This window comes from Diadema antillarum, unplaced genomic scaffold (assembly GCF_040938485.1).
Source record: "Diadema antillarum isolate AM-2024a unplaced genomic scaffold, OU_Dant_1.0 seq00001022_RagTag, whole genome shotgun sequence".
NCBI lineage: Eukaryota > Metazoa > Echinodermata > Echinoidea > Diadematoida > Diadematidae > Diadema > Diadema antillarum.
The window spans coordinates 309,427-332,509 of record NW_027271857.1 but is presented as its reverse complement, the minus strand read 5'-3'; the positions used below and the strand labels follow the sequence as shown (position 1 = coordinate 332,509).

Sequence of the window (23,083 nt, the reverse complement as noted above, 5' to 3'; positions counted from 1 at the left end):
GAAAAAGTTATTGGTACAGAAAACCTTATGCAGTAACTTGCCACCAATCATTCCTGTGACAAGATGATTAATGTGCGACAATTAAACTGGAGGAGGGAAGGGCTCTGGTTGAGGCTGCCATCCTATGTTTGATCGCTGGCACGGAGGAAGAGCCCGCTTTTTCATTAACTGCCGGAAATTTAAGTGTCAGATCTGTGCGATAAATCGGTGGTATCAACATCAATTTTTTGGATTCATCCAATCCCTTTCCCTTATTATCCTGCCCTCATAATGTCAGTGAGGTGATATCCATCACAGCATTCGCCTGGCTAGGTGCACTTCACCTCTTGTTTGTGGTGATGGCGTTGTAGTTTTAACGTGGTGATCATAATCGTCATCGTCGTTTGGTCGTCGTCGTCGTCATCAGGAATCCGTCAACAATCCTCCTAATCAAGAACAGCAGGAACACAGCTGTAATCTCAAGCGTCATCCCTATCATGTGATATACCATACAAATATTTCATATTAACATCTTCGTCACCATCATCATCAAGCTTGCTTCGATCTGCAATCGTATATTTGCCTGAAAAAAAATCTTGTATTTCAATCGTTTACTCATCTTCTTCCAGTTTTTACCAATCGCTCAAAATGAAGTCTACAGAATCACCACTTTCATTATTCATTTCCCTATTGTTTGTTGTTAACAATTATTATATTTGGATAATGTTGAACAAATAATCAAATGATTTCACTCTCTGACGGTATCTAAAATCTTTAATTAATAAGCAATACCTTCATAAAGTTTTGTTAAATATCATATATGATTATCTGCGTTATTACCATCATTAGCAGCAGTTTAAATATCTCTACCAGAACTTAACCTTCTCGGAACTTTGTATCGATCGCACCTTTATTGTTCTGAAAACTATGAAGGCATCTACCGTTAAATACGAAGCCATGCATGAATGTGGTTTTGAAGCAATTAATGAACAAACCGTGTCCTCGGACTCCCAAACCAAGATTTTCACACACGCAGTAGCCGCACGTGCTCCCAAAGTATCATGTAAATAGTTCTAAACCATATCAAATAGATCAGATCTCCCGTAATATCCTAAACCTTCGTTTGATCCTTATCCCTTAAATGAGTACATCAAGTCTATTTTCAAATACGACACATAGGACGTTTCATATGAGAAACATCAATCTAAGTTAACGCACATTCTAATATCACAATCTCTATTTGTTAAAGAGTTACATTTTGTAATTGGACTGCATGACGATGGTACGCATAATTGATTGGACAAATATAACAGAAAACCCCTCCAGCATGTCAGCAGCCTGGTAATGTCCCTGTGCTCTCACAGTACGGTCACTTCTCTTCGGCGTGTGAAGTCATAACGATCTCCAGAGAAAGTACATTAGAGCATCTCACACCTTGGAAATGGTTGTTGCTAATCGATAGCCTCAAATTTGAAAGCAGCATTGTCTGTTCATATGATTCATCACCCTGACAGCTGATTTCGATCTATTCTCTTTCATCACATTGACTTTTAATCACTGGCACGGAGAAGCCACTAGCGAATGATTGTCGTCACTTTTTTCATACTTGCTAAAACGTTCTTAGTCTTCGCTCTCTGTCAGAGGCACTAATTTCTCTGGCAGGCAATAACAAGACTGGATGTTGTTCTGTCATTAAGCTGTCACCCCCGATCGCAATTATTGCCAGGTTGTAGGATGATAATGATCGTCGTCGAACAAATAATGTCGTTAATACTCCCTAAGACATCTTAATCGCCCTAAGTGACTTGACATTTGGTGTGGGTTAAGTCAAGTTCAAATAGAAGAAACATGTGGCAATGGGACATGCCATCTTTCCAACAGAGGTGTTTAACAGGCTAATCTTTTTCTGACATCATTACCACTTTATGAGAAATACGCTAACTCGATTCGTACGAATCGTGCCTGAGATCCCTTGACAAATTTGGAAGACAGGCCACTAATTAAAAAAAAGAAATGCCCCTACATCTGGGATGCCCATCTCCTTATTATTCAATCTAAGTGCTAGTATCACATCATGACAAGACAGCAGCCTATAATGGACACGTTTATAGGGGAAATCAAAATCTTTATCTCAGAGTAGTACAGTCTCAACTACTAAATGATGCTTAATCCCGATCACCGAATTACCCTATAAGCTGGGTTCTTTCAGCTTACGTATGATACAGAATCTATTGTTTTAATTGATGTACCATGTCGTTTATTTCACTTTTGGAGTCTAAAACCACTCTCTCTTTCGTTGATGATTTTTGATCCGAGGATATTGACCCAGGATTGAGAAGGCATATGCTTGAATTGCAGTCGTTGGAAACAGAGAAAAGCCCTAATCAAAATTCACATCTTCATAAGTGAAACAATTACTTTCCTTCAAGATCAATTTCATTTAATGTTGTTCGTGCTCGTCAAGGGAGATGCATTTGAAACCTCTATTTAATATACACAAAATATACAATGTTGCGTGAAGGATGGAGAAGCAGTTGAAAAAGAGTACTTTACTTGTCATATCTCAACGAGCATAATTGTGACAGGATAAGTGCTGGGGATATGAACTTCAATTCGTTCTCCATGCTCTCTCGGCTGACACCACTCTGATAAATCAATGCAGCTTGCATTTGTGGCTAGGGTCGTGATACCTCCATGTATTTTTATTCCAAATGTCCATTATATCCGCAAATGTCGACATACATTTCCATTAAAATTTTCTCCGGGATAGCCGCGCACACTCGGCATCTACGAGGAACAAGAAGGATGAAGGTCTGAAGTAGATTTCGGAGAATGGACGGAGAGTTCCAAACGAAGGTGACAGACGGATCAGAAATCCTTCGTATCAGATCATCACAAAACTTTGCGCGCCATGATTTGGGTTAATGCAATTGAAACTTGTCCGAAGCTTGGCTACCGAGTGATTAGCTCTAAGGATGTCTGGAGACAAATTTCCTAGGAAGTTGAAAGTAATGAGACGGATTGAACAGCTTCTTCCTCGTCAATATTATCAGCTCCTCCTGCTCCTTCTCTTCCTCTTTTTCTCTTGCAGACGTTGTGGTTCACTATTGTCTTTCATAACATTGTGATGCCACGTCAAATGTATTTTCTGACGGCCAATGTCTAGTCTTTGAATTGTTTAGCGACATTATTTACAAATGACACTCGACAATATCGGAATAACTTACAAATAACTTATGCTTTGATTTGTATGATAGTATTGTATCGTAGTTTGTGTAATTTGGACGTAATTATCTTCACGAAATCACCCTGTGTGGAAAATTGATAAGCATTGTCACGCAGTGTCAATTTGCGTCCCTTTCTCTCATAGGATTTGTCTTCTGTATTCATGGCTGTTTACAGTTAGTATCACTCCTAGTGACTATAACTTCTCCCTGGCCTCGGTCCGTTCTCTTCTGCTTTTATCATACACACCCTCGTTACCACAAATGCAATTTGAGAACAAACATCCCCTTTGATAGAAAAAGACAATTACCTACAAACTCGACGTGGACTTGTGCCCCGGGCCCACCTTGAGCCTGTAATTCCTCGATATTCTCCGAGACCAATGTGTCAGCCTTTCTAATGTTTTGACACTGTATGTCTGCAGCGAAACAGAATACACTCATCTCTCAAATCCAGCAAATCAATGTGGGTCTGCAAGAAACAACACAAGTGAACATCCTAATACCGGCAGGGAAAGAGAGAAAAGTTATGAGGAGGAGGAGGAGGAGGAGGAGGAGGAGGAGGCGGAGGAGGAGGAGACCAACACGCAACTTCAAAGCAACTTAATTAGCTGCGCCGTTTTCCAGTCAGCAAAGAACAGTGTCGATACATATACTGCGTTTCTTGCCTGTAGCTTTTCGTCAGAAGTTTTTATTTTTTTTTGGGAGGGGGGGGGGGGGAGGGCATTGTTTACAGTCCCCTGGCTGTATTTTTAGATGGCTGCAAAAAGGGAGCAGAAATAACCTCTTCTTCAACCATATACCACTCCCCATTTTCCCCCATCAAACTGAGTAATACCATTGACTGGTGGTCTTCATTTCAGTCGAGCGGTTGGATTAATGGGATCGAGCAAGAGCAAATAGTGTTTTATACCAGATCCGTTTCCTGTGACAATTTTCAGACTTGTGAAGACTAACTGATAGTCGGCTAAATTCCTTAGGAGCAGGGCAGGAATGGTTTAATCTTCATTAAACTTCTTTTTAGTATGCAAGCTGTAGTAAATTAACAAACATGACTGTCATTAAGCTGAGGGGCTGTAGTTGCCTGATTACTGTTCAAAACTAAATTATGTTATTTTATGTGCAAACCAAATGTAGGGAAATGCCAGTTGCATAATATATGTGATCAAGACTGGTATCGTTATTTTTTTCGTGAAAGTGTCTTCAGACTGTGAAGTCCATGTAGTAACTCTCTGATGATAGTAAGATATCCATTAAAATGAAAATGATACGATTTGTTTGCTTGATTTTGCTGTAATTAAGGTCATTTTGAATGATTGTGGAGTGGCGTTTTACTCAAGGTTTTGCTCCACTGTAAACGTTTCCTCGAAAACTACAGTCTGTAAAAGATTTATCCCTGAAAGATGTGTCGTGTTACTTATTACGCTTGTCCTCCCATTCAATCTTCAGCTGAAATGAAAAGCTGAATAAAGGAACGAATCAGCTGATCAATTAATCAAAGTACAGATTAAGTGATAGAACTAATCATAAGGATCAGTAAGCAAAAAGGTGTGTTTTCTATGTTTTTCACTGGTCTGAATGTCTGAATGACCGATACAAATACTTCGAGAGGTATTTTGTTTTCTCAGAGGCTAGCTGGTTCAAGCTTTACCGAGCTGTGTGAGCACCACTCATGGAGTGTGCTCGAACGCCCGGTACGCTGGCTCCACTCTCTATCGTCTATTATAGAGCATCGCACAAGTTGGGCGAAGGACGTCTCAGACCCCCATACATTATGCATCGACAGGCTCTGTTCAAGCTTCCAATTTCATGTAACCATAGTCCTCATGGTTGAAAGGTCTTGCAGCCGTTGGACGTACAGTTACGCACAACGATATCCTTTACCTCTCCTCTGCAGTACCTCCATTCAGTCTTTACTATCCTCCAACAATTTTCAAGTATTCCATGCATACATTTGTATCACCCCATCTGTCATTGAGCGCTGTTACTTCTCTTTTCAATTCATATCAGTCCCTGTCGCAGGTCATTATCTATTTCTAAACCATATTCTGTATTTTCGCTGTTTTCTCTTATTCAATCCCATTCTAATTTCTTTCTTTCTTTCTTGCTCTCCCTCTCTGTCTTATAACCTTGACATATTTCAGGTCTTCATATAGCTCCTTGTTCTCTCTTCCTTGTTTGTATATTATTCTTCTGTTCTTTGAAGTGTCGAGTGTTTGTTTCTTTGTTAGTTTGTTTGTTGTTGGTTCACCCTTTCTGTTGCAATCTCAAAGCGTTCAGAATGATACAGTGGGGGGGGGGGGGGGGGTCAAGTTAAATTCATGCGCAATTTGTACATTCACCATGCATTAACCCGAACGATCCACGTTCTTGTCTACCGCCGCTTTGTCTGTGTCACTAATTCCCAGGCTGTCTGTCTTTCTGTTTAACTGTCCGTTATGATTCGCTTCAAATTCAATTCAAGGCGAGTCTTTCTGTTGCTCTGCTATTACTCTATCAATTCTTCACCCCCCCCCCCCCCCCCCCCATCTCCATCTCTCTCTCCTGTCAGTGGAGTAGTATTGGGAAGATGATTTGATTTTCGCGCCTGGATTGTGTAAATAACAAGGAGTATATTATCAAATCGTCATGTGTTATTCCAAAATTAGTTTTGTTTGTCTTGTCAGCATATCGGGCCAACACTTTGTGCATGTAAAGAGCGCATTATAGACAGACTATGTCTGATTTACATGATATACAATATATAGATGTGCAATCATTATGGCATTATGTCATTCATGAGAGCTATAATGTATTTACAAGGTGTTTTAATGACCCATAAGGTAATGTATCTGTAAAAGTTGCATAATTACTTTAAATATGAAAACTATAACTAACATCACAAAACAATGTCACGTTATATTTTTGGTGAAAATTAATGAAATGACAGTGATGTGAGAGTGGACAGACGAAGTTATATCATAAAAAATTGCAATGTACGTCGTCCTTGGCTCGAATACAAGAACACAACCCTCCACGACAGTTAATTCTTAGTGTCTGCTGCGTTTGTTGCGTGCATGTAACTCGTTCATAGCGATTTTCCGTGCTTGTGATGAAGACAGCGCCTCGTGTAAACCACTTGTGACATTCATAAAACATGACGTGTCCGCTCGAATGATGCAGCACTGGTCTACGGTAGATTATGAAAGACTGGGCTCGGAATTACGTTTTATTACACCTTTTTGTCTCTCTCCCTCTCGCTCCCTCTCTCTCTCCCCCTCCCTCTCTCTATAATTCTGTCCCTGTCTCTCTCTTTCACGTACAGCACACACTCTAATGTCTCTGTTCATGCTCTCTCTCTCTCTTCTCTTTTCCTTTTTTTATCCTTTCTACAAAATTGAACACGGAGCTTCCAGCAGGCGATATTCGCACAATGTAAATAATTAACTGCTACTCAACAATAAAAGAACGAAGCTTTCCAATCTGAACCACAATTCCATCGTATGCACAACGTTGTGTCCTATTTCCAAATTTCTGTATCATGTTAGATTTTTCCATATGACGATCTAATTAGGACCATTGCATTAGTTGTTGTCTAAAACTTTTTTTTTATATTTGTAACAATATGTTTCCTTTTTAACCGCTATTGTCCAAACTATAAAAATAATGGAAAGCGAGTAAGAGAACAGGTACTTAAATTTGCATAACTAAAATCTTTCTACCCCTGTGTAATATCACTGGAAATAACACGAACATATATTCATTATTCAAGAATCTTTTGTATACTGTTTGTAGCACTCTTGCTTCTATTCTTTTAATTGACATCGTACCTTGCTAATGGAATGATCGTTTTTCAATTCCACAGGGGAAAAAAAATCATGAATACTAATGAAGCAGAGAGAGTGACGGATATAGATTTTGTGATTGTTGTGAAACAAAAAACGAAAATATAAAACATGTACGTTTTGACCGAGTTTTAAACAAGTTATTCATTAACCTCCAAATGAATGTTGCAACAAGATAAATTTCCTCAGCTTGGAGATATTGATCTTTATGTATGGCTTGGCAGAAGCGTTTTAATTGTTATATACAACTGTAGATCAAAATAACGTCAAGTGAGCTACAACTTCATGTGGGTGTAATTCAGTATACAAAATATTCTTCCCGATTCCAAATTCAGGTTTTTTATTTTTTTTTTCTTTCGTTTGAACCCATAACTCAATTAGAATATTTTATCTTCAAGCTTATCCGTGTGGATATCACCACTGAATGATAATTGCATTTATATGTTTGTAGCGAAAATCTCGTAAAAACATATAAGGCCTACACACGTAGAAATATATGCGTCTGTATGTGTGCGTGTGTTGATTTGTAAGATAAAGAAGGAAGGTAAAAACAGTGAGTTACTGCAGCAAACCAAACATTACATTTGACAAGACATCGCGAAAATATAAATAACATTGCGTATTTTATGGTAAGATGGAGGATACAAACGGCTATGTATGGGAAGATGGATATATAGATAAATAAATAAATAGATAGATAGATAGATAGATAGATAGGCATAGATAGATAAATAGATAGATAGATAGGTAGATAGCTATACTAGATAGATAGATAGATATAGATAGATAGATAGATAGATAGATAGATAGATAGATAGATAGATAGATAGATAGATAGATAGATATAGATAGATAGATAGATAGATAGATAGATAGATAGATAGATAGGTAGATAGATAGATAGATAGATCGATCGAGAGAGAGTGGAAGAGAGAGAATGGGAGAGAGGAAGGATGGAAGAGGCATGATTGGGAGGACTGGCCAATGAGAATCAGCCAATAATGGCGATCTCGGTTCAGTTTGATTAAGAAGACGCGTGTCATCCACGGGAATTATTCCACTTGTTGATGCAGAGTCCCTCTGTAAGATGCACGCAGAGCAAAAATCACACACAACCAGGATATGGTGATGGTATGAGAGAGAGAGAGACATGGATAGATCTATTCATTCACTAAGACCGTGTACTTGCTCGTAAATGGTATACATTATGGTGTATTAAAAATTCAAGTGTTTCTGTGCTCCTTATACCCTTTCTATTTCTGTTAAATGTGCATCATAAGCCTTCACAGCCATCTCATCTTTTCTCAAATTGCATCACGAGGAACCTGTATTTTGCATGCTTTTGCCTCCTCGCAGATACACTTGTCATTTTGGCTTTGTTTGTTTGTCTCTGTCTGTTTGTCTATTTCTCCATCTCTTCCTTTTTCTTCCTCCTCATCGTCACCTTCAGTGTCATAATCTACGTCTATAAATTTTTCCCCGCTGCAGACTTTTTTTTTTTTTAAAAACCGGACCCATTTCTCTTCACTCATTCTCTCACTCTCTTTCTCATTCTCCTTCTTCTAGGAACGTCTAACATTCAGATCGTACGACTATCGTCTATATTCCAGCAAACTTGTGTGTGTATATAGTTTATGCCTTTCATTGACCATTCATTGGCACCGCTATTTTACTTACGTATGTTTTTTGTTTGTCAAGCACTGGTCTATATAGCCGTCCTTTGATGTGGAACTTGTCCCCTTTCACCAGGAAATGCTGTTCCAGGAGTTTTAATAGGAGAGGACTGTCGAAATAGGATTCATTTATTTCTTGCATCTTCGGTTAAGATATGAAGAAAAGTGTTATGAATGGTTGTGAGGAATTCTGATCGCAGGATTGAACGAGAGACGTCATCTAATCGGGCATTTATTATGCATGACAGTCAGAACGGTCAGTTACTGGTCAGAACGGTCAGTTTCTGGTAACAGCTGGCCATGGTCAGAGATGTGTCTGCATGCATCACAGGCATGTTGCTTACTTTTAGCAGAGTTCGGACTTTTCAATATACAGGTTGTACAGTAAAACCATTAGGCATACAAAATTATAATGTGTAATTAGATGTGAAACTCCATGTTACCATATCCCAAAACAGAAGTGGACCCCCCAAAAAATCTCCAGCTTTTGTTGAAGTTACCCAGCTCTGGCAACATTCTACCTGTTCAAAATGCAAGAAGGAAAGTCGAGTATATATGTGTAACACCGCCCTGAAGGAACTTTGCGCTCGTGATACCTGATATAACAGTTAGACGTGTGTAATTGAATAATTTACACAAAGTCAACTTGTTGACCAAATATTCAATTTTCTAAACGAATCTAAAATCTTATCAAAGAAAGCTTGGAAACAAACACAAGCCCTGCCACCTAAAAACTGTATAAGATTCAAACTAAGTTCATGAGTATGTCATCCTTTTAATAGGAATCTACTTATACAGATATCTACCGCTGCTACCGTTCTAACATTCCACCATATTCATCATTATACATCAATGTTCTTTGTGCTATAGTTTTAGTATGAAGTAGTGCTACTGTTCCTTGCCATTACCAGTATACACTCATCATTACGGTGATACTGCTACAACCATAATTACTGCTGCTACTTCTATCACTTCAAAAACGACGACGTCTACCAATGACAACAGATATCATAAGTTTCCTATATTTACCTTAGAACACGCGACAAATCGTTATTACCGAACAAATGCACTTGGCAGAACGGGAAAAACGAGACGAAATACGTGAATATTACGCTGTACCATGGTGAGAGTCTCTGTTGTCCAATTTTATCTGTCAAATCTGACGAGCGGGATTTAGCACTTTGCTTTCAACGTATAATGGCTGAAGGTTTGCTGAAAACGGGAGAGGAGCGGTAGTCAACAAAGGAAATAGCCAAATGATGAGACAGAAAGCTTATGTCATATTTCTTCCACCCCAATGAACGCTAAAGCGGCGCCGGGAAGCGTGTAGGGCGGTGATGCCTCTTATGATTGCAAACATGCTTTCAAAATGCGCACACGTGCAGTAGACCAGTGTTGGTTTTCATAAGAAAACGTCTATAAGAGTGTAAAGAAACTGGTGTGGGAGAGGTCTGAAGAGCCTCAGATCTTACCCCTGACGTATAGGTTTTTTTTTTTTTTAGCTGTCTCCCACTCTCTCACTCGATCCCTCTCCTGTCTCACATTCTATATGTACGCATGTATGTGTGCGTGTGTAAGTGTGTATATGTGTGTGCGTGTGTGTATGCATGTGTGTACATGTATGTGTGTGTATGTATGTATATATGTATGTATACTATGCATGTATATTTGTACGTTTATTACGGTCTGTAGCAGAGGGGAAAATGAGAATAAAATCAGTGAGATCTTACAACTGCTTGTACAGTAATTTTATTGATCGTATAAAGCTTTCTCGTTTAATACACGAGTGCACTTGCTGTATTTAACAAGATATCACATTGAATTGTATTGAAATGTTTGGGCAAATGCATAACTACTATATTCTGTAAACAGTTGGATGAGTGTAATAATAACTCCCATGATAATAACTCCCATCTTTGGGAGTTATTATACGCCATCCATTATATGAAGTCCTTTCATGCTGCTTGAGAGTGCTAGGTCACTATTCCTCGATTATTGCTCTTCCCTTTTAGCTGCAATATGAATAACATTGTGCCTCTTCATTTATTACATGTGGAGTGTGAGTCCTTCTTTCATTGCAAGCTTCAGATTTTCCACCATTAACACATTCAATTCAAGTAATGTGATAATGTTTGTCTCAGACCATAGAACGATTAGAATGATTAGAATTAACCTTCCAGACCCATGACTATCGCGTAGGCAACTCATCAGTTTGCTCATTGTCATCTTGCAGACAGTTTCTCGTTGTTCAAAAAAAGATAGTATTATTGGGATCAGTGAGCCCCCCCCCCCCCCAACATGTATATAATCATGACCGATAAGTCCATATTTGCCAAATGGAGATATTTGCGATTAAAGGTCAAGAAAAATAAAGAGAATAATAAGAAAATTTTTGCTTCTTTTGACCATAACTTCAAAAACGTACCTTTATAATTATGTAGTGACGAATATATCATTTAAAACGTATTATTTTGTACTTTATGACAGAGACCGTACTTCAAAATCTTCAAAAATGGACTTATCGGTTTTTGCAAAAAAACTCTTCATATATATATATATATATATATATATATATATATACTCAACAAAAAAAGTAAGTTTCAATATGAAAATGTTGGTCGAAGCCATGTGATTTTTAATTCCAATTTGGGTTGATCACATCAATGTGCCTATGACCATTTTGCATCATGCGCTCAAGTTGTAGATCAGTTTGTTGAGGGAAATGGCATCGAACGTATGGAGTGGTCTGCAAGATCCCCTGACTGTAATCCAGTAGAGAATCTTTGGGATATCATTAAGCGGAAAGCGAGCAAGAAGGTGAAAGATGACACTTCACTGCAAGAATTTCAGCACATCTTGCAGAGAGCATGGGCCAACATTGAGCAGCTACAAGTACAAACTTTAGTTAACAGTATGAGGAAGAGATGCCGGCTGGTCATTAAAGCAGATGGTGGACATATCAATTATCAAATACTTCACTGTATGCTCGTGAAAAAAGAGAGATAGAGAAATATGCAATAAATCATGCTTAAATGTTCAGAATCATGAGTGATTGTTTGATTATTTGTGTAAAAGTCTTGCAAATCACTAAAGTGCAACTTTTTTTCCCCATGCATTTTGATATGAAATGCATTTTTTCACACCAATAATGATATCTGGTGGCAATGATATGCCACTCATGTTATGGATGATAAAATTCCCTATCCATTTCCATTTGAATTATGAAAATCGACAAAATACTTTTTGAGATGTATCCAAAAATGCTAGGGAGAAACTTACTTTTTTGGTTGAGTGTGTATATATATATATATATATATATATATATATATATATAGATATAGATAGATAGATATATATATATATATATATACTTTATTTATTTACCGCAAATTTACTTAGCCACTTGCTAAACACACACACACACACACACACACACACATATATCTAACAATATAGGGAGTTCGGGAGAGAGAAAATACAATAAAAGGCTGGAGAAGCTGATGACTCTCTCTTCCACTACTGCATACCTATGACACATGAAGAATGACAAATCAAACATTAAAGGACAAGTTCACCTTCATAGACATGTGGGTTGAGTGAATGCAGCAACAATAGTAGAACACATCAGTGAGAGTTTGAGGAAAATCCGTTCTAAAGTTATGAATTTTTGAAGTTTCTGCTCAGTCACGGCTGGATGAGAAGACTACTATACCTTGTGATGTCACTATGTGTACAACGATATAAAGAAAGAATAAAGAAAATTAAACATATTTTCACTTTTCTCGCATAACAATAGAATACTCGACTTCTCTCTTTCAGAAGGCAGGGGGAATAATACTACCCTCAACATACGTCAGTAACAAGTCGAAGAAATGTGGACTTTATTCAAAAAGTAAGGTTGTGTGAAATTCTCTTTTTATTTTCCTTATATCGTTGTACACATGTGACATCATACACTGTGGTAGTCTTTTCATCCAGCAGTGACCGCGCAGATATTTTAAAAAATCATAACTTTTGAACGGATTGTCCGATTTTTTCCAAACTTTCTGTGATGTGTCCTACTGATATTGTTGCACTCACTCAATCCACATGTGTATGAAGGTGGACTTGTCCTTAAAAAAGAAGTGAACAATGGTAAGGAGGTGTTATGAGTTTAGAACCGTGAAAACATGCTTTGCTGTGAGGCGAGTGCAAAAAAAAAAAATAATCATCATCATCATAATTATGTGTGCTCGGCCGCCACAAAGAACAGAAAGAGTTATAGAAATGCAATGAAGAGGGGCGAATTTATACGTGTGAAGCAAAAGGAAAGACACGTAACTGCCCCTACCAGGAATCAGGTGGCGGGTCATCATCGGGGTAGATCAATTGAATAGCTCACCAGCTTTCGTGGCTCGAGGCGTCAGAGAACGATAGTCTTATAACAACCACGAGGTTTGACGTGGTCAATTCTTAAGACAGTAAGAGTTTTGAACACTATCTCTTGTTTTATTCAGCAGCGACAGCGAGAAATCCTTAGCAAGCTGACGTTGAGACTGCTCTGTCTACCGGTCTCTCTCTCTGTCTCTCTAACTGTTTCTCTTTCCTCTTTCAAGGATTATTTGCTTCAATGTCGACAAAGAAAACTACGCTGTTCAGTGTTATTTTCTCTTCTACCATGAGTGTTATTGCACAATTGCCATGCTGCTTGTATCCCAGCGACAGTGGGCGACATTCAGCAAGATAAAGTCTGTTCCTTGTTTGGGACTTTGAATTAGATGCAAAGTTTGCAAACTGTATAAAACGAAATTAATAAACTGTTTTTCTTTGGTTTTCTCCACTTTGCACAGATTGTTTGGGACCAAGTGCAACGCCTGTCTACAGTCGATTCCTTCCAGTGAACTGGTAATGAGGGCGCTATCCAATGTCTATCATTTGCGCTGCTTCACGTGTGTAATCTGCGATCAACAACTGAAGAAGGGTGACGAATTTGTGCTGAAGGAGAACAGACTTTACTGCAAGGAAGATTACACAAAAGAGCACACGATCGATACACAAAAAGGTGAGATGATAATCGTTATCTTTTTCCCTCTCGGTCACATGAGAATGCTGTTTTGAACTTGATCTTTAAAGTCCATATTTATATTCGCTTGGCGATTGACGTCATTCGTGATTGAATATATCTTCTGACTGTTTGAAGTTGATACCGACAATGATGATGAAAATAAGTTCAACCCGTCAGTTTCCTTTCGTATAGTCTAAATAAAGCTATCCATTCACCGTATCGCAAAGGCAAGAAATTAGTTATCAATTTCACAGTATTTCTTTCTTCACGAGAAATTTTTAGTCTATTTTCAATTCAGTACACAGTGTGAGGGGTACACTACAAAAATGATTCTCTCTTTGCACACAATACTGCTTCGTCCAAAAGACTGACAAAGATGACAAACTATACGCTGACACCTCAACCCCATAAGCTAAGCCAAGTTCTATAAACGTTAGATAGCTGATCATTTCTGTTTATATATCATAACGTGTTTCTCTTCATCATCTGCTTGTCGCCATTTTAAGTGTCTTCAAAGTCGAGTTCACAAGACGGGAGGAAAGGACCAAAACGACCAAGGACGATCCTCACCACGCAACAGAGGCGAGCCTTCAAGGCCTCCTTCGAAGTGTCATCAAAGCCGTGTAGGAAGGTGAGGAAGATTAGTGTGAGGATGAAGCTTTACAAAAAAAAAGTTCAATTATATATTTGAAACACCCCCCCCCCCCACACACACACACATACACACAAATAACAACGAAGAAGAAAGTGAGTGGAGGATGAAAATAACAGCTGGAAGGAGTTAAACAAGAAAGATACACATTAGACGAAGGAAAGAAGAAGAGAAGAAGAACAGGGGAGGACGAGGATGACGACACGGAGAAGAGATATAAAGAGAGTCATTGAACCTGTGTCATGTCATTTTACTTGAGATACACTGTACTCAATTTTGTGAAATTGTGTTATCAAAAGAATCAATCATCTATTCAATGGCTTCACAAAATGATTCAAACAATGGTCCAGAGTAGCCGCCGAAATAAAGTTACTTCATGGATTGGTAATGGAGTGTCCCATATGATTCTATAAACTTGACACCACATGTTTGGGATTTCGTGTTAACGAAATGACGAAAGTCCGTCTTTTAGTTTTAGTACAACATTGTTAAATAAACAAATTGTGAAATAAAACAATTTTTTTCTTTTGTTAGTCCATTTTCTTACATTTATAACTGTGTGAGATTAGTCGGATAATCTCCGGATAATCTATATTCAGAAGGCGAGTTTACACATAGTTTAGCGACGGAGTAAATAGTATCATTTTACAAGCTACAGAACACACATGATATATATATTTTTTTTTCTGGGCAGTACCAGTGCAGGTCATTTCATTTCACATGTTTGTGATAAAGAAGAAGAAGAATAGTTCCCTTCCTAACGTACGCGGTGCCTCGTTGTGGGTAGCATATAGTGAAAGAATTAGACTTGAGGCGGACGTTGCTCTCAAAATAACAAAATTACATTATAAGTTATATATACATGTATATGTTTATACTTATGTTATTTTGTTTGTAATTATTATGCTTAGAACGATGATAGAATATGATTATTACATTTCAGCAGTTTGATATAAAAATATATCTTTATATTTTTATATATATTACATATATTTTGATTAATAATATATTTTTGTCGATGAGATGATGTTAGATTGTATTTTTGTATTGAATTTAATGATTGATTTGTGTATAAAAAGATAATATTTCAGAAGATTGGCATCATAATGATATTGCATTATATATTACGACACATTAGGCCATTTAGATATTGTTCTGTTGGTAGATACTGACGAAGGCCTGATGACAGGCCAAAAGCTCGATTGATTAAAAGGGAGAACAAGATCGAGAGCAACGTCCGCCTCAAGTCTAATTTCTTTCACTATATATATATAATATTGCTGACACAAGGTGAATATCACTCTTCCTTTCAAACCCGTAGGTGAGAGAAACCCTAGCCAAGGAGACTGGGCTGAGTGTGAGGGTGGTCCAGGTGTGGTTCCAGAACCAACGAGCAAAGGTAAGCAAAGGTAGTACCAGAGGTGCAAGAGACAAAATAATGTAATACAGTACTCATTTAAAAGACTTTTTCTTTTCTGTATTGTATGATGATAATCATACATATCACGTAGGCCTATACAAGAGGCTATCATGCAATAATGATTATAATGTGAGTATGATTTCTATCTACAGTGAATTTGTTACGGAATATGATTACAGGTGTGCTATATACACTAGATTCGATAAAGAAAATGTTCTTGAGCCTTGCCTAAAACCGACTCCTTCGAGATTCCATAGATGGTCGTGCCAGAGCCGTGTATACGTCATTATCGTGTGTGAAAGTAATAGGTTTAAAATTTGAAGTTAAAAATCATTTATGTACCTCACAGTAAATCGCTTTTACTAATCTTAGTTGCTGTTTCACAATATTTTCCAAATAACAACTTCGGTAAATGTTTAAAAGATTACAGCTGCAAGAGTAATTTTGATCATCATTATTTGTTAGAACGGAAACTAGCAAATGGTATTCTAATACTAGAGTTGTGTCATAATCACCAGCGAAAATGTGAACACTAAGATAGTGCGATTTAAATTCGGGTGGATCAGAATTTTTTGAATACACACTACTGTACTGGATTCCAAAAACCTTGATTCGTTTTGTCTCCGTTCTCTTTTTTTTCTGTCTGTTATTCTCTTTCCCTCTATGTCCGTATCTCTTATTTTCTTTCAATGGTTTTCTATCTTTTCTTTTCAAAAGATGAAGAAGCTTGCTAGAAAGAATATGACGGAACAAGAAGCTGCTGCGCAAAGACGTTCAGGTAAGAATCGAGAAGTCGCACTTCAAAACGTACGCAGAAAACCATTAAACATGCCATTATTGCCAGCTTAAAAAAGCCTGAAAACTTAACGTTTGTTTAAGAGGACAGTGATAATAGTGCAACAAATTTCTTACAGCTTATTCACATAATAATCATCTAAAGATGCATGCTGCGGCAAATATGATAAATATGTACTCATGAATGTTAACAACACTCGTATGATACGCATTTTTCATATTTCGTAATTTGCGAATATGATCTTGGGCAAAGCAATAAAAAGAACAAACATCAGTGGTACATGTATATTATGTGATCACGGTTAAACGATAAAGGCCAAGAATGAGACATCACACTTACACACTCTACTGGAGTGGGACTTGCCATCATCTGGAGTACTCTTTGCAATGCCGTCTTGACATCTTATTGCATCTGTTTGTTACCAGGCAACGACGACCAGGATGAGAGCAAAGATGACGACAGCGATTTCTCCTTCAGTGACGTCACGGACCTGGATAATTACGCATCGGGCGGCCCTTCATCCATCCCGCCTTCTCATCAGGGTATGATGGAATCACCGTACGGTCAGGATTCACCGCTTGGTGGTCAGCCACAGGTAAAACAGAAATGTATATGGACATCCTATATTCAGATTCAAACAGTAAAGATTAACACAAAATACTGCATGGAAGATGTAGGCATATATTACTGTTTTTATTGCTATTGTTCTTTGTGGGTTTTTTTTTTTTTTTTTTTTTTTGCTCAGCTTATCTTAATTGATATGAATTAAATCATATTTGGTGAACTTCAATTCTCAGTATGTTTTACCCTTTGAAATCAATGTATGGGACTAATATAAACACAATACTTATTAGTTGTGATTACGTTGTAAATTTTTGCAATGATTAAACACGTTTTTTTCTCTCTCTCTCGTTCTCATCTCTCCACGTCCACATGAATCCCTCTATCATACCTTCTCTCCGCCCCTCTCCTTCTCTGTCTGCCATGTACATCCTACGATCCGTTCCCTACCCGCTTAAATCCTACAGGGCATGATGAACCAACCTATGTACAGTCCCGAGCAGTTCCTCGCTGATGGCCCCCCAACCGGCATGGACGTCGTTGGAGGCATCGATCACGACATGGTGCCCACATCTCAGGTGACTACGCTCCTCACCAAAGGCGAAATGGAGATGAACGGGGGGATGGGAGCCCAGGGTGGCACCATTAGCAACCCGATCGACAAGCTTTATTCGATGCAAGACTCGTACTTCAACGCGGTAGAGTAGAAACCTGCCATGACCGCGTGTTACTGCTCCCTCTGAAAGTCTTGGGAAGGATAGGGGATATTGCGGATGATAAGTGATATACATACGGGCTCATGGCTGTGTGTTGGAGATTGGAACTCATGTTGCCATGGTGACGAACTGACAAGAGGCGCAAACATGGAGTCGAAATAAAGGTGTGGAAATAGATTATTGGCTTTCACACTCTGTATTAACTGAAAACAAAGTGTGATCGATACGTGAATATAGAGTTGCCGCCATCTTGACTCAAGACTGCTCATCTGAGGACATTACTGATAAGCATTCATAATGTATAGTACTTGGCCAATTTCAGTTATGAAATGTTGCCAACCATAACGTGCAATGAAAATGGTTTGTTGTATATGTGTTCATTTTTGTAACCGTTCATATTCGTTTACATGGAAATTTATTTCCTATTTATACAATGCATTCGCCATAATCAGGGTTTGGCAGCACTTACTCGTTTCCTTATTTATTCACTATCTATAAAAAAATGACTCTACAGTAATGTCTAAGCCTAAGTTTGTTTAAAACTACATTATTTGTAGAAGAATCAGCTCAGATTTACACTGCTGCCTCTCATTGTTGTTTAAAAGGAAAGTTGCTTCTTCAAGCTCAAAGAGAAAATCATACAGTTATTGCTGATATTTTATGTTGTTAGTTTCATTCTTAAATTAAACCTTTTCAGGAGAACAAGACCAAACAATATACATTTACTATAGGTTTTCCCATTCATTTTCAAACTTTTTTCATTCAATTTCACAAATTTTTACTTCAATTTCGTCGCGGAATGTCGGGAGTAGGCCAATCTTACTTTCAAATTCGTCTTTCGTCGTTCATTTTCAAATAAAGTCCATTCAATTTAGTCATTTGGCATACATTTTCGTCATTTACAGTTCAAATTCGTCAGTCTCACTCGCAGCACTCAAATCAGCAGGATCGATTTCGTCTTTTGTCAATCATTTTCGTTAAATTTTAATTCATATTCGTCTCATATCTCTACCCGATGTGATTTTCCAGTCATTCATGTATTGTTTTTTTTTCTGTAACCGTTCACATTTCACATTCAGGAGTTAACATACACACAAGTGCCCCCCCCCCCCCCCAACACACACACAGAACCACAGATATCACACACAAGCAATCCGAGTACACACTGATACAAACAGACGTATACCGTCTCGCAAACGAAAACACTGACAAACGATTTCTAGGCAAACATGATTAAAGACAAAATTTATGTGTAGAATTGTCGCCTGTTTAATGTCAAAGAATAATTAACATAATTATGTTTGCTGCTTTCCAGGGTACAAAATTTAAACTTTGCTTCATGCATTATGATGCAAAAACCTGAACATTACGAGTTAAAGTTCAAAATGTGACACTGACATACTGTCCTGGGTTATGACTTTTGACTGTCGTTTATCCTTCAAATCATTTTCGTTGGCAGTCTTGTTTTTCGTGTGTATTGTTAAAGCAAATGGTTAGGAATAATGTGTAACGATACAGTTTACGAGAGAAAGTAAAAATATGTCGGCTTAAAGTTGGTTCACCATCAAAATAAAGATTATCGACAACATCTGACTAATTTGAATGAAAAATTCATGAAATTGTGTGAACAAAGACGAATTTGATCTTCACATTCTGCGATCCGTCAGCGGGAGGGACGAATTTGCATGACAATTGACGATTCTGAATGCTATGTCTTCGAAAATGTTTGACGAAAAACGAATCACAATGACGATTGACGAAATTGAAGTTAGGATTTGCGTTCCACCTGCTTCTCGGGACGAAAGTGAATAATAAATCTTTGAAATTGAATGACAAAAGTGCGAAAATGGATGGGAAAACCTATACTAATTGTCCTGTGCGTAGCGTTCTTTTATAAGCATTCCAAACATTCTATATTTTTGAGCAGTACAAATTACATTCCATTTCCATATGACCGTAAAATCTAAATTATATGAAACACCAGTAAAATTAGTAAAGTATTCCAAGCTACATGAATCGTGTCTGGTAATGTTCTGCTTATCTGTACTCTAAGACTAATGAAAACCCTGGATGAAAAAGTCATGAAATTGTGAAAATGCTGACTTCTGCTCGCGTAGCTGTGGGGGAAGTAAACTTTAATATAACTGTGACTATGAGGATAGACCGGATGAAATATTCTTTCTGTAAACGGGTTGCTCATTATACAATGTGGAGTGCAGTCAACGTTTTCTAATATTCGGGAATCATAGTGCACCTTACAATCTACGAGGAACGGGGAAGGGAAAAAGCAATCAAAACACGAAAGTGTAGCAGACATATAATTGAATAGATTTCCTTTGCCATATAAAAAGATCGATATAATCCAAAAGAACAACTGACTTTTGTCAAACGATACATACTCCTAATCAGTACTTGAAAACGATAAGTCTCTCTTTGGGATTTCCCAAGATAGGACACATCGCCTGCAAACAGTGGCAAAACATGCAAGTGTATTCAAAGTAGCCTTTGCCTCTGTACCTGGAGAAGAATGGATGAGAAAAAGTCGAAAAATAGCATATCAAATTTCTTTTTAATCAAATATCTAATTTCATCAGCTGTCGACAATTTGTGTAATTGCAAATTCTACCTTTTATTTTCTACTCATTTTATTTTTTCGGATTTTTTCTTTTCTTTTTTCTTGTTTTAAAATTCTCATGCAATGGGTCGAGGTAATGATGTGTAAAGCTTAACTGTAACAAGCTATAAATTCTAACTCTAAATAATTGGGCATCCTGGTTTGCCCCCTATTTAACAAACAAGAAAAAATGCGCTTTCATTTCTATACCTTAAATCTGATTCAATTTAATTTGACACGTTGAATGTTTTAGTAGTATGATATGTTTATTATCTTTATGTAAAGGCAGACTTTTACGTCCGACTAATGTGCTCGTGCTGTACTGTTGACTCTCATCATTTTTTGTTCAAATTTCTGTATCAATGTATCTGCTCTTTATCTAATAAAATCGATGCCATTTGAACACTAATAGCTGTAAAATGTAAATATATTAGAAGTATGTTTATATGTTTCGTTATTTATATATGTAAGTTTTAAACTGCGAAATTATGGGTTTTCAAACGTTCGTGCAGCGACCAGAAGATTGTTGCATATCGGGTAGGAGTACATATTTGTAGTGATAGGTATAATGACGGAACAGTTCAAAGAGCTATTCTTTCAGATACTTTGCAGCAGGCACATGAATCAACTCAGTGAGTAATATTGTGACATAAAAACAATGGTTTTGACTGTCATAAGCAAGACATTAACTACGAATGAAACTTATTCTGACAATCAACATGCTGCTCATAAAGTCTAGGATGACAGCATGATCTCATTCTATATAACTCGTAAAATATCACGTTGATTTCACTTCACGCTTGTAATTGTGTAATTGCAGGCTTGTGATTGACTAATATATACTGTTAAAACGAAGAAAAATATTTTCCTGTGTGGTATTAAGCAGGGGCGAGAAAGCGACAGAAAATCGGTTCTTGATCGGTGAAATAAACGTCGAACAAGCACGTCAGCTTGCTTGCAGTATGGCACAGCAGGAATAGAAAGAAAAAAAAACAGACACAAATGACAAATTTTGATGAGTTTTTGTTTCACATAGTTATGATAAAATCTAGTTTTTATCTTCTCCAATGTCACCTCAGAGGGGGTACCCCGTTTTGAAATAGAAAAACAGTCTTTGTCTATGTTTAATGGTGAAACACGCTGCGAAGAACCAACTTGATATTATTATTATTATTATTATTATTATTATTATTATTATTATTATTATTATTATTCAGATTTTCATCGCCCTGGCCCTGATCATCCACATTATGCAAGGTACTTCAGATCATGAATCAACCCCGTTTCAAATCATAAAACTGCCACTTACTGTATACGAGAATGCAAAGTTCAACGTTTCTACGCATTCTTGCCTACCTTGCAAAGTACTCGCTATGATTTGACAGCAAAGGACGCGTGCAACGCGACACATCCTGTTCGTACCAGTAATGTTAATTAAACCCCTTTCTCCACTCAATCAGAGCACGCGTTGTGGTTCATCCAGTTACACAATCGCAATCCAGTCCATTGTAACCATAACAGTTATGATTAACCTCATTAACATGGGCCATAATACTAACCGTCTAATGGTGACTACCGAAAAAGTAAAGGGCGTGACGTGATGAATCATGGATCCAACAGGCATTTCTTTCAAATTTTGATGAGTGAGAAACTAAATAATACTGGTTCAATGGCAAATCATTTGATTTTTTTACACTATATACTCCTAACATTATTTTACTTGATTCGTCTCTTTCTGTCTGTACTTTACTCGAGTATGTAACGTTTCCCGTTATCTTTGACCTAATAATTTGTCGTGAATGCACGCTTCCCTGTTGATAATTGAAAGATGAATTCGGAAAAAAAAATTTTCTTCAAAAGTTATCTGAACTGTGTTCACCCCTCCCCCCCCCCCCCGCCAAAAAAAAAAGTTTACTGATTGATTCAATGTTCAATTGATTGATGAAGTCATTTATTTACTAAGTTTCACTTTGTAGCCCAGACTTTATCCAGTCTTTATTTATGTAGATGCCCATATAGTTATGATAGTTCCCTTAAAAAAACAAATTAATGTTACAAGATTGATCACGAAAACGCTGTGAAAAGTGTGCGTCGGCTGAAAAGCACGGAAACTGAAAACTTACGGTCTTCTTCTAAAACTCAGTACCTTTGAGTGAAATCTCCAAGTGTTTGTAAAATGTGGAAAGACATGGAAGAAATAAAGTCAAGTTCTTTCATTTGCATGAAGAACCCTATCATGCACAGCTAGTTTGTGTTGTAATGATTAAGTTTCAAAACAGATTGAATCACTGATATACAAAATTATCATTTTGTGTGTATGTGTGTGTTTGTGTGTGTGTGTGCGCGTGAAATACACATTCACTCATGACGACACATTCAGAAATATACATGTTTGCAAGAGCATTTTATTCTCAAAATAAAGTAGAAGATAAGAGATAGTATAGTGGTAATTATATACAGTGCACTCCCGTTATAACGAACACTGTTATAACGAAATTTTGGATACAACGAAGAAAAATTCAGGACCAAATATTGTCATTTAGATATCTTTATACACTGTGATTGTGCGGATATAAGGAA

General features: G+C 37.4%; 1 protein-coding gene across 1 annotated transcript in view; it reads left to right on the top strand.

Annotated features, from left to right (window-relative positions):
• Positions 1–18,368, top strand: part of LOC139742831 (LIM/homeobox protein LMX-1.2-like) — a 52,478-nt gene extending 34,110 nt beyond the window's left edge. Inside the window, exons 2-7 of the mRNA XM_071653348.1 lie at positions 13,530–13,741; positions 14,251–14,375; positions 15,718–15,795; positions 16,534–16,594; positions 17,038–17,207; positions 17,641–18,368. Coding sequence (XP_071509449.1) covers positions 13,530–13,741; positions 14,251–14,375; positions 15,718–15,795; positions 16,534–16,594; positions 17,038–17,207; positions 17,641–17,880 — 886 coding nt within the window. The 3' untranslated portion in view covers positions 17,881–18,368. The remainder of the gene's footprint in view (positions 1–13,529; positions 13,742–14,250; positions 14,376–15,717; positions 15,796–16,533; positions 16,595–17,037; positions 17,208–17,640) is intronic.
• The last annotated feature ends 4,715 nt before the right edge of the window (positions 18,369–23,083 follow it).